Source organism: Petromyzon marinus, unplaced genomic scaffold, assembly GCF_048934315.1.
Source record: "Petromyzon marinus isolate PM22_M1 ecotype Great Lakes invasive population unplaced genomic scaffold, UKy_Petmar_22M1.pri1.0 PM_G_Scaffold_141, whole genome shotgun sequence".
NCBI classification, from domain to species: Eukaryota; Metazoa; Chordata; class Hyperoartia; order Petromyzontiformes; family Petromyzontidae; genus Petromyzon; species Petromyzon marinus.
The window spans coordinates 160,747-174,197 of NW_027422697.1; the positions used below are offsets into that span (position 1 = coordinate 160,747).

Sequence of the window (13,451 nt, forward strand, 5' to 3'; positions counted from 1 at the left end):
CACACACATGCAGCTGAAGTCTGATCTGTTAATCCCAGCATTCAAGGACATCTGAGCCTGGATTCACACCTCTAAGTTGCGATTGAACATTAATTTATGCATTTCTGCATCACACAAATAGTATTGTTTTCAACACCCTTTGCTATGTTAGCTGAATTTAGCTTTCATAAATATTCCTTTTGTAGTCAGACAGCCGAAATGGTGTGCTTAGAGTTTTGGGTTAACATTCATCTTGATGATATGAAGGCTTCCAGGCATATTAATGACATTTTCCCTCTCATTGCGTGCCATAGCAGCCCGTGGAGAGAAACCCTTCAGGTGCACTCTGTGCGGGAAGGCATTTGCACGTTCATCAAATCTGATGAATTTGGGAAACTTTTTCACTACATCATGAATATATTAATAAGTATAGACGTGTAAGTCACGTGTGTATTCCTCTATGCTTGATGTGTAGATGGTGTGGATATTCTTTTTTTCTGTCTGCAGCTGACGCTTCCTCTGCAGATTTGGTCTGATGGAGCAAAGGCACTCAGCGCAGCTCGGTACGACAAGTCAACAATGCGACCAGCGTGCATACAGCACGGACCGGACTGGAAATTTGACACGGCACCAGAGAAGTCACACAGGAGAGAAACCCTTCAAATGTACTGTGTGTGGGAAGACTTTTTCATGGTCATCTGCTCTTAAAAAACACCAGAAAACACACACGGGAGAGAAACCCTTCAAGTGCACTGTGTGCGGGAAGGCATTTGCACATTCATCTGATCTTGTAAAACACCAGAGAACACACAAGGGAGAGAAACCCTTCAGGTGCACGATGTGCCGGATGGCGTTTACACAGTCATATAATCTTGTAACACACCAGAGAACACACACGGGAGAGAAACCCTTCAAGTGCAGTGTGTGCGTGAAGGCGTTTGCAGATTCATCTAATCTTGTAAAACACCAGAGAACACACACAGGAGAGAAACCTTTCAGGTGCACTCTGTGCGGGAAGGCATTTACAGTTTCACCAAATCTTAAAGTACACCAAAGAACACACACGGGAGAGAAACCCTTCAAGTGCAGTGTGTGTGTGAAGGCATTTGCACAGTCATCTGCTCTTGTAAAACACCAGAGAACACACACGGGAGAGAAACCTTTCAAGTGCAGTGTGTGCTTGAAGGCATTTGCACAGTCATCTGATCTTGTAACACACCAGAGAAGACACACAGGAGAGAAACCCTTCAAGTGTACTCTGTGCGGGAAGCCATTTGCAGATTCATCAAATCTTCGAAGACATCAGAGAACACAAAAGCATCAGAAGATCCACAAGGAGCGGAGTCGGAGTCTGAAATCAGCTTGTGAAAGTCAAAGTGCCGCAATGAGCCCATCCCTCATGAAACAAGAACCGGACGAAAATCCCAGCTTGGACACTTTTAAAGGTATAAAGGTGAAATATGAAGAGGTGATGGTGAAATGTGAAGAAGTGATGAGTGAAGAAGTGAAGGTAAAATGTGAAGATGAAGATTCAACTCCAAAATGGGACCTTCACATCGTAAAGCAGGAGGAGAATTCTGACTGTGAGTCAGAGTGAGGCAACTCCCAGCAGTTTGTGGAAGTGGAGGTGTGGGTGGACTTGCTCCTAGACAATACGAAGTCAAGCGGAGACCCGGTAGATGTGTAAGCCAGAGACGATGTCGCTACAATAGATGCACCTTTGTCACAGGCCTTTAATGACAAGAATGTGAAGTTGAACACTTTGTGGGCCCATGGGTTGGGTAGCTCTTTAACCAGGAGCAAGAGCCAATAAGCTCCCAAGCATTCACTATGTAATCATAATAATTGCTTTTACATGGTGCTTGCTTAATCGCCTCAGCAACTCGGAGTTCTGTGTCGTACCTCGCCTGAAACACTCAAAGAGCATCCCCAAGTAGCAGCTGCTCCTGTGTGGCACAAGGTGGTGGCCCTGCACCGGCCTGCATGTGGACAAGAGCCTGTCCGTAGTGGGCGATGATTGATGTGTCATCTCAGTTGTGTAGTTTGTAGGTAATGTTTAGAATTTGCTACATTTTCACTCAGACGCCAGCATGCAATGGCCTCGTTTTGAATGACACAATAGTATGTTTTACATACACTGTCAAGCAGAATGTGCAACTTTTTTTTAAAGCTTCTTGTTAATACGATGTAACGTGATGCAGGATATTTCACTGCAGTAATTCAATTTTGTTAATATGCCTGTCAATAATTTAGAATGTATACTTGTCTGGTTTTTGGCATACTTGTAACATTTGATCTGTAAGGGTCAAACATTGATTAAGTGATGTTAGGACAAAGTGTGTGTGTGTGTGTTTGAAAGTAACCTGTACAGATAACTCAGGTGAGACCCGTTGTTCTTGTGATACAGGTCAAAGGGTACTTTTGTGTTCCATGAAGCATCTGGAGAAACTCATTGTCTTTGAAATAGGTAGTACGCTCGGATCATTCATCAGTTACAAGGCATACCATTTAAAGGTTACACGTATAGGAGGAGGTACATTCTCTACAACACGAATTGTAGTTTTGTCTTACGTGTTGACGTAGATTTTGTCTAACTAGGACTAGAAATGCTCCTTGCTGATTGACGTCTGCATGTTCGTTACCTATCAGTTGAAGCAAACCCCACTGCTGTTGTTGAGACGCTGTGCACCAATAAGGGTCCAACACATTGACGGCCTTCAGGCCAGGAAAGTCACAACATTTGCACATGAAGGACGCATTCACGCAAGTAACCCATGCTCCGTTTTGAAGTTTTAAAATGAAACATTTGAATTGTGTTGTGTTTTGAATTAGATGATTTTATTCCCTCATTAAAAGCTTCTATCAATTTACATCTGGAAGACTTCATTGAAAAGGACATTTCGTGTGAATTTTCTCTCGTCGTTAAGTAGATGGCCTTGCTGGGGGTTCGGTTCGATGCGGACTTTCACCTGTTTGGGATTGCGGGATCGAGATAAGGCGACACACAGCTGGCCGTGCGAGAAGACCGCCGTCTGCAGATCGATTCCAACGTAATCGAACGTCTGTCCCTGCGCCTCCGTTGTCCATGCAGGGGGTGCGTAGGTTTACAGCGCCCCCTGCATGAAAACAACGGAAAATGCAGCGCTCATCACAGATAGATAAAGTTGTGCACTTATATTTAAAATGTTATTCTTTTATAAGGTGATGTTGAAATCGGAAAGTGTTTGATGATTTCAATCAGATTGATTCATTATTATGCAACACATATCTGAGCTTTTGTGGTCCTGTTGAGATCAAGTTGGAAAGAGTCCGTGACTATAACTTCGCTCAATATTGTAAACGTGTTTCTATTATTTAGTTATTGTTGTTTAATACCAACTACTTCAGATAATGGCTTTCAAGATGTACTTGAATGGCACGTTCGTTGTTCCGGTGTTTAATGGCTTGGACGTCGTGGCAAACGGCTTCCATCGATGTGGAAGTCAATGGTGGATGATGATTTGACATTTCGGTGTTGATTTGGAGTAGATTGTTTAACTGTTGCATACCGGGTGGTGAAATGCTTTGCCGAGTACCTGAACTGTTTGACCAAGTGAATTCATGAAGAGTTCGATACGAGTTTGAGCGTTAATATTCTTGCGGAACGACAAAGGTCGGATATTTTAAAGATTCCTGATCGTACGTTTATTGCGACAATGTTCACGGAAAACACGTGTGGAGGCGAGTTCCGGGTGAAGTCTCCCCTTACCTGGCAACCATGGTGGCTGTCCGCTGATCACTCTCACTCCGTCACAGCTACGAGCTGTAGGGACGGGACGCTCCACCCTGGCGCTGTTTTAATTCACGGCACCAAGAGTGGAGAGCCTCATCCCTGCAGTTCCCTCCTGTTGTGCCGCAGCATTTACCGCGTAACGAGGCAATACAACACACACAGAGACACACAGAGACACACACAGAGACACACACAGACACACAAAGACACACAGAGACACATACAGACACACACACAAAGACACATCACACACACAGAGACACACACACGAGACACACACACATCAAACAGAGATACACACAGAGACACACACCACACACAGAGACACACACCACACACAGAGACACACACCACACACACGGAGACACAGAGACACACACCACACACACGGAGACACAGAGACACACACAAACAACAACAACCGCCATTCGCCACTAAGTGGCGGTGACGTCACCACGACGCTTGTGCCAGGCTATGTGCACCCACACAGACACAAAGATCAAAGAGACACATCACACACGGATACACACACAGAGACGTACACACAGATACATACACACAGATACACATACATACACACACGTACATACAGATACACACACACACAGATACACACGGAGACACACATACACACAGAGACACACACAGATACACACATATACACACAGCTACATACACACAGATACACACTATTACACTATTCAACTATAGACGAGAGACCTTCTGCAGTGATCTATCAGTGCAGGAGCGGAGCTGCTGTGAGGCGAGGCGCTTGGAGCTCTCTGATTGGTCCAAGCGGCGACTTGTAGCCAATCAGATTTGGTTCCTCCCTAGCCACGTGACGCGGGATTTTTTTTCCCGCCAAATTTTTGAGACTCCTCCTCGGCCAGGCGCCATTTTGAGAGTCGTGAGGTGCGGATTTGAATTTTTTTTTATTTCGGAGCAGAAATTAACGACGATGACGACCCCCCAGGGGTGCGAGATCGCCTCTCGTGAGGGAAAACGTGAGGTAAAAAGTGGCCTCAAATGTCCAGCCCGTGATTCGCAGATAGTTTAAATATGCACTGTTGAATTTATGGACAGTGTTGGGTCTATGGGGCAGTGTTCAGTCTATAGGGCAGTGCTGAGTCTATGGGGCAGTGCTGAGTCTATGGACAGTGCTGAGTCTATGGGACAGTGTTGAGTCTATGGGGCAGTGTTGAGTCTATGGCCATTGACAAAATACAAACGATTTAATTTGTGAATAATAATGTAGACTGTAGCCTGGTTATTAAGTATGGTGAGTGTACTGACAGTCTATAATGTAGACTGTAGTAATGGTTATTAAGCTGAGTGAGTGTACTGACAGTCTATAATGTAGACTGTAGTAATGGTTATTAAGTATGGTGAGTCTACTGACAGTCTATAATGTAGACTGTTGTAATGGTTATTAAGTTTGGTGAGTGTACTGACAGTCTATAATGTAGACTGTAGCCTGGTTATTAAGTATGGTGAGTGTACTGACAGTCTATAATGTAGACTGTAGCCTGGTTATTAAGTATGGTGAGTGTACTGACAGTCTATAATGTAGACTGTAGTAATGGTTATTAAGTATGGTGAGTGTACTGACAGTCTATAATGTAGACTGTAGTAATGGTTATTAAGTATGGTGAGTGTACTGACAGTCTATAATGTAGACTGTAGTAATGGTTATTAAGTATGGTGAGTGTACTGACAGTCTATAATGTAGACTGTAGTAATGGGTATTAAGTATGGTGAGTGTACTGACAGTCTATAATGTAGACTGTAGTAATTGTTATTAAGTATGGTGAGTGTACTGGCAGTCTATAATGTAGACTGTAGTAATGGTTATTAAGCTGAGTGAGTGTACTGACAGTCTATAATGTAGACTGTAGTAATGGTTATTAAGCTGAGTGAGTGTACTGACAGTCTATAATGTAGACTGTAGTAATGGTTATTAAGTATGGTGAGTGTACTGACAGTCTATAATGTAGACTGTAGCCTGGTTATTAAGCTGAGTGAGTGTACTGGCAGTCTATAATGTAGACTGTAGTAATGGTTATTAGGTGTTGTGAGTGTACTGACAGTCTATAATGTAGACTGTAGTAATGGTTATTAAGTATGGTGAGTGTACTGACAGTCTATAATGTAGACTGTAGCCTGGTTATTAAGTATGGTGAGTGTACTGACAGTCTATAATGTAGACTGTAGTAATGGTTATTAAGTATGGTGAGTGTACTGAGAGTCTATAATGTAGACTGTAGCCTGGTTATTAAGTATGGTGAGTGTACTGACAGTCTATAATGTAGACTGTAGCCTGGTTATTAAGTATGGTGAGTGTACTGAGAGTCTATAATGTAGACTGTAGTAATGGTTATTAATTCTGGATGAGTGTACTGACAGTCTATAATGTAGACTGTAGTAATGGTTATTAAGCTGAGTGAGTTTACTGACAGTCTTTAATGTAGACTGTAGTAATGGTTATTAAGTATGGTGAGTGTACTGGCAGTCTATAATGTAGACTGTAGTAATGGTTATTAAGCTGAGTGAGTGTACTAGCAGTCTATAATGTAGACTGTAGCCTGGTTATTAAGCTGGGTGAGTGTACTGACAGTCTATAATGTAGACTGTAGTAATGGTTATTAAGTATGGTGAGTGTACTGACAGTCTATAATGTAGACTGTAGTAATGGTTATTAAGCTGAGTGAGTGTACTGACAGTCTATAATGTAGAATGTAGTAGTGGTTATTAAGTATGGTGAGTGTACTGACAGTCTATAATGTAGACTGTAGTAATGGTTATTAAGTATGGTGAGTGTACTGACAGTCTATAATGTAGACTGTAGTAATGGTTATTAAGTATGGTGAGTGTACTGACAGTCTATAATGTAGACTGTAGTAATGGTTATTAAGTATGGTGAGTGTACTGACAGTCATTAATGTTGACTGTAGCAATGGTTATTAAGCTGAGTGAGTGTACTGAGAGTCTATAATGTAGACTGTAGCGGTACGTAGCTAACCGTGCTAATTGTGTTCTGGTTGCATTTTGCACAATTATAATCGTACAATATGGCACCAATCTTTAGCACGAATGTTCAGTTTTATCCTGAAAATTCATCTCTGACACTTTCAGTGAATACCTGAAATGATTTCCATTGAGAATGTCAATCTCTTGACGCGTAAGGGGAAAATATCCCGGTGGGTTATGACCACGCGATGCCATGCATTCACCAAGACAATGCAGTGAATGTGCTGGGGGAAAGTAAGCACATTAAGAGCAAATATCCTAAATACATTTAAAATAAAACTTGATCGTAACTTACTTTTTGGCTTTTTCGGTGAAGTCACATAACGGCCAGCATGTTTTTTTCCCTCCAAATGTTATTGTAATCTGTGCACATGACCTGATGAAACGAATAACCTTTTTTATTTAAATAACCCACGTGACAGATCCAACTAATCTCTCTTCTTCAACTATAAACTAGTTTTTCTATTTTATTGTACAAGGTAAGGCCCACTGAGCTATGTGGCGTTTTTTTCACAAGCGACCTGCCCATCACAAATGAAAGCTCAACACAAAGTGACTTCATCGTGTGGAAATGTATCGCAGTGAAATATTTTAAATGCGTGATGTTAATTCTAAATCTGGAGGGGGGGAAACCGGAGGAACCAGAAACAAATCCACGTGACCACGAGGCGAGAGACACACACACTCCAAATATACTACCAGCAGCTCCACTATCAACAACAACAACAAGCGCCATTCACCACTAAGTGGTGGTGACGTCACCACGACGCTTGTGCCAGGCCATCTGCACCTTGAGGCCACGTGAAGTGTCGAACGCCCGCTGGCAGGAGGTCACGGGGGCAGACCCAGATGCGACGGGTCGACTGACTGAGACGACTGGCTGATGCACCACCTGTGCCCCCTACTGTGCCAACTTGCTGTCCTCAACGGATGGCACCTCAGCCAGCCACTCACAGGGGGTGACTTCCTCCAATATTTGAGGCACCGCAGCCTCAGTAGGGTCATCCCCACTTTGTCCCACGTTTTCCTGGCTGAGGGATTTCCACTTCCCCAGGACCTCAGGAATGCTCAGAAAATCTGCAAACCTGTTCCTGGGGGTCGGATATTGGATCACCGTTCTTTCCCCTAATGACGGTAATAGGTGTGGCGCTGCAGGTTACTTTTTTGATGGAATTAAAGAGCGATTTGTGATCGTGGGCCACTGAGGCAGACTCCATCTCCTCAGCAACCCGCGACCACCACCCATCCTTGCAGCGCCTCACGGCTCTCCGAACCTCTGAGCGAAGGCTGCGGTAAGCCTCCTCATGCTCCGACGTGGGATGCTGTAGCCGATGAGAGTGGGCCTGTCGATTTTTCTCAGCCAGCTTGAACACCTCCTCTTGTCAGCCAGGGTCTCTGGCGAGGTCTGGACCGTGTACCCAAAGCAGCCACTGCAGCTACATGAGCTACAGTCCTAAACCTCGCCCATTTCCCCTCGACATCAAGAGGAGTGGGGGATGATGCCAATCCCAGCCACAAGCTATGATGAAATTCTCGTTTATAACTTTCATCAGCTAGCTGAGACCATGCCACTAAGGGTTTGAATGGGGTCCTGGGTGTACATCCACCACCGGAGTGGAAGAATTGCAGGTGTATCTTACAGATGACAAGTCGATGGTAAGTGGGCAGATCAGCTCCACGGTAGGTCCTGGTGTCAAGGACATGGGCCCGCATTCGCTGTTCCGTCACTATGTAGTCCAGCAGATGTTCTTGCTTGGACCCGCATGCATCCATGATGTGGTGTGGATGCGCCGATGCCGGAACAGCGTGTTGGTAATTACAAGCCCATGGGCTGCACAATAATTTAGCAGCCTCCTGCCGTTGTTATTGAGCTGATCTGCCCGATGCCTTCCAATTATTCCAGACCAGGTGCCAGCATCATGACCAACTCGGGCATTAAAGTCACCCAACAAGATGACTATCCCGAGGGGCTACTTTAGCCAGCACCTGTGACAGGAGGTCATAGAAGGCATTTGACTCATTGGCCTTGCTTGCATTCCTCCACGGATGTTCGTCTTTGGTTGGGGCATAAGTTACCATGACCACCACTCCTCGCCTGTGGTTGATGGGAAGGCGAGCCCAAAGTAGCGTGGGGCTTACAGCATCCCACACCTCATCACCACGCTCCCACGCCCCCTTCATTCTTTTATTCAGAAGAAGAGCCACACCCTGTTGTTTGGCAGTCTCCTGCCCCGAGTAGAGGACTGTCCACCCCTCATGGTGGCAGGAGCCAGAGCCGGTCCACAGGACCTCCTTATTACCACAGAGATCCAGGCGGTACCGGTCCAGCTCTTGACAGAGGAGTGGCAGCCTCTCCTCCGCAGTGAGCGTTCGAACATTCCACGTGGCCACACGTAGTGGTTTTTTGTTGTTTTTGGAGGAGCCCCGAGGGGAAGGATTCAGTCTCCTGGCTCCGCCAAATGGGGTTTGGCCAGGAGACGTCATAGACGCCTGTCCCCCCGGGGCCTCCGGCACAAGCTTATTTATAAAATGTTGTGGTCGTGGTTTAGTGGTAATTAATTGGAGGTGGAGGGGTTACCAGCCCCTCACACCTGCCCAGAGCCCCCACTTAGCCACTGTGGTGGTTACAAACGTCATGAGGGGAAAGGCCAATCCGAATTGGCCCTCCCCCCCGGCACTGCCCACGGCAGCGTTGCCCGTCCGGCACCACAAGGAGGTAGGGGGTTGTTTTGCCGGACACCACCACCATTACCACCACTACTACCACCAACACTACCACCACCATTACACCACCACTACTACCACCACCACTAGCACCATCACCACCACCACTTCCACCACTTCCACCATTACCACCACTACTACCATACACTACCATCACTACCACCACCATTACCACCACTACTACCAGCAACGCTACCACCACCATTACACCACCACTACTACCACCACCACTAGCACCATCACCACCACCACTTCTACCACCACTTCCACTATTACCACCACCACCACTACTACCATACACTACCATCACCACCACCATTACCAACATCACTACAATCACTGACCACCACCGCTACCACCAATACCACCACCACTACCAGGACGTTTGCGTGCTGAATGCTGGAATCTGATCCCGCGTCTCCTCCCTCTCCTCCGGCCCTCCCCCCTCACCAGCGGCCTCCCAGACGGCCTCCCCCGGCCCGGGCCCCGGCCCCGGCCACGGCCACGGCCGCCCCCTCCGCGAGGGCTCGCTCCTCCCGGCCCATCCAGGTGCCCAAGCACTCCGCGGACGACACCGGAGGAGGAGGAGGAGCCGAGTCCCACGCGGCGCCCTCCAAGGTCGCTCGCCTGCTCGGCGACGACGCCGGGGGGCCGGGGCCCACGCCGGGGCCTCCCCGCCGCAGCCGTCGTCTTCGTCGCCCCGTGACGTTCCGGGCTCTCGAGGGGAGGCGCCGCCGCCGGGAGACTCCGGCGGCGGCGCCCCCCCAGGAGAGCTCCCGCGGCAGCGGCGGCGGCGCCCGGCCGACGCCGCCGCCGGGAATCGGCCCGAAGGTCGCCCCGGAGCGTGGAGACGGCGGCGGAGAGTCGGGGCCGGCGCTCGGCGCCGACGAGGCGGCGGGCGCGGCGGAGGCGGATGCGGAGGAGGCGGAGAGACGCAGGGAGGCCGCGGTTGGACCGCGTGCGGTGCGGAAGAGACACTTCGACTTTTGGTGGCAGGGCATGGGCAGGAGGGGGAGCAGCAGGAGGGGCGGAGGAGGAGGAGGAGCGAGAGGAGGAGGAGGGGAAGAGGAGGCCGAGGCGGCGATGAAGGCGGAGGAGGAAGAGGAGGAGGAGGTTTTGGCCGGGCGGTCGCCGCTAAGCAAGCGGCGGGAGGCGGCGGCGGCGGATTGCCCGGCGGGACCGAATCCCGATCCCTGCCCGGGCTCCTCTACCTGCCGCGCTCCTCCGTCTCCTCCGTCTCCTCCGCCTGCAGCCGAGCGTCGACAGAGCACGAGACGATGGGGAGGTGGCGGACAACGAGGAGGAGGAGAACGAGGAGGAGGAGGAGAGGAAGACGAGGAGGAGGAAGAAGAAGAGGACGAGGAGGGGACTACGGAGATCACGCAGTGCAGTCGATGATGGCGACTACAAGTTGGGCGACGAGGTGGAGGAGGAGGAGGAGGCGGAGGAGGAGGAGGAGAGGGTGGCGAGTCTCAAGAGGGTGGAGGAGTGCCGGATTCTCAAGCAGATAGACGACATCATGGCTGAGATACCCCAGCTGGAGGGGAGATGCAGGGTGAGGAGGAGGAGATGAGATGTAGGGTGGTGAGGAGGGGCTGGGTGTGTTAGGTGTAGGGTGGTGAGGAGGGGCTGGGTGGTGAGATGTAGGGTGGTGAGGAGGGGCTGGGTGGTGAGGTGTAGGGTGGTGAGGAGGGGCTGGGTGGTGAGGTGTAGGGTGGTGAGGAGGGGCTGGGTGGTGAGGTGTAGGGTGATGAGGAGGGGCTGGGTGGTGAGTTGTAGGGTGGAGAGGAGGAGGGTGAGGAGACTACCGGGCAGCGGGTGAGGGCGTTGGGAGTGGCTCACTCAGTCACTCACTCACTCAGTCACTCACTCAGACACTCACTCAGTCACTCACTCAGTCACTCACTCAGACACTCACTCAGACACTCACTCACTCACTCAGACACTTACTTAGACACTCACTCAGTCACTCACTCAGTCACTCACTCAGACACTTACTCAGACACTCAGACAGTCACTCACTCAGTCACTCACTCAGACACTCACTCAGTCACTCACTCAGACACTCAGTCACTCAGACACGTACTCAGACACTCAATCACTCACTCAGACAGTCACTCAGTCACTCACTCAGACAATCAGTCACTCAGACACACACTGACACACTGACACACACACACTGACACATACACTAACACACACACACTCAGACACACACTGACACACACACACTGACAAAGCAAAAAACAAAGATCCCCCGTATAGCCTTAACAGACTGTAGGGGCAAGTGCTGTTAGCGAGCACCTACACACACTGACACACACACTGACACACACACTGACACACACACACTCACACACACACACACTGACACACACACTGACACACACACACCATGATACACACACTGACTGGAGGAGGTGGAGCGTGGTCAACACATCTATGCCTGAAACATTTTAGAAAGAAGCAGAGAATAGGGAACAACCCACCTGTTGTCCATTTCGATTTCCGTGTTGCCTCTAATCTTCAGTCTTGCTGTGTATCCACCGTCTGCTGGAGCTCACCTTCTATAGCGAGGATATCCATCATCTCCAGTTTGTGTGTCTTTAATAAATTGTCTCGGATATTTCTTGCTGCTATGTCCTTCATACATGCTGCTGCATTGACATTAAGGTTTCCGCATGGTCCATGAATCATATTTGCGGTCACTACTGCAAACAGATTTTGGGTCTTCCTCTGGATTTGGAAACTCGGCAGATATAACATCGATTTGGATTGGATGATTTTATTCTTTCAGCCAGATTAAAATATGAGCGTGGGGAAGTCATCTACATCATTAGACCACCTTTGGCGGTACCAAAATATAATAATAGGGGTTTTTTCCCCTTTTTCTGGCAACAAAACTGAAACCTTTTTACAAGGATTCATGTTACTGCATTAACCACAATACCTGCAGTCAAAATGCAAACAAAACACACGCACTATGATAATATGTGGCATTGTCCTTGAAACCGATTGGTCCACACCAAGGGACGGCTTTCTTGAGAGCCTCGACCCAATTGATGCTCGAGCAGAGGACGCTAAAGGTTTCAGTTTTGTTGCCAGAAAAAATGGGGAAACCCCTATGATGTGGAAGTCCTCGCTTCTGCCACTCAGTTGAGTACATCCAGCATCTTGTTTCTCCAAAAAACACGACTCTCAGTGAATGCTCTCGATGAATTTAACTTGCTTTTGTCTGAACACCCTGGCTGTGAAGTCGTATCGACGGCTGGGTGTCTGGCCGACTGAAAGTTGTTATTATTTTTGTTTTATCTCAGGCCAAGTCGGATTACATGTAAAGGTAATAAATAAGTCGGGGACATCCATACGCTCTAACGTATGACATGGCACCTTGAGCATATTCGTGTATGCGTCTAGGGATTCCTGTGATCGTAGCAGACGCCTGGATGCTACAAGAGGGGGGGGGGGATGATGTAGCGCCATTGTTGGGCTGTATGCGTATTACCACGGGAGCTGACCTGTAATAGCGGACATGCGTCAACAGGGGGTGGTGTACAGACCAGGTGGGACGAACAGGGCCCCCAGACCCCAGCTGGGGGGGAGGGGGGGCTGGGGGATGTTCCAGGGCCCCCTAGAGAGTTCCAGAAGGCTTGGCCAGGGGCAGAGAGACCCTGGAACGGGGAAAAAAGCCGGACCCCTGAACGGGTTTGGCGGTCCTCGTCCACCTGAAGCTCTGAAGAAGTCTCTGAGCGCTACCCTGAAGACCCTGAAGACCCTGAAGCGAAGAGCCCAGTGACTCTGGCTAGGGTCGGGTTCAGACATAACCAGTGTAGGGTTAGCGCTAGAACCAGAGTAAGGGCACCGTAGTGTGGAGGGACTGCCTCCTGAGGTTATCGGCTGTGAGGGGTCGTCACCCCTCTGTGTTGTGGTTCCCTTGTTGAATAAACGT

The 13,451-nt window shown here is 48.6% G+C and overlaps 1 protein-coding gene across 1 annotated transcript; it reads left to right on the forward strand.

Annotated features, from left to right (window-relative positions):
• Nucleotides 1-4,554: 4,554 nt before the first annotated feature.
• On the forward strand, nt 4,555-11,081 carry LOC142910379 (uncharacterized). Its single transcript, XM_076059988.1, has 2 exons — nt 4,555-4,760; nt 9,956-11,081. Exons 1-2 carry the CDS (start codon nt 4,710-4,712, stop codon nt 10,898-10,900), a joined length of 996 nt encoding a protein of 331 aa, XP_075916103.1. The 5' UTR covers nt 4,555-4,709; the 3' UTR covers nt 10,901-11,081.
• The last annotated feature ends 2,370 nt before the right edge of the window (nt 11,082-13,451 follow it).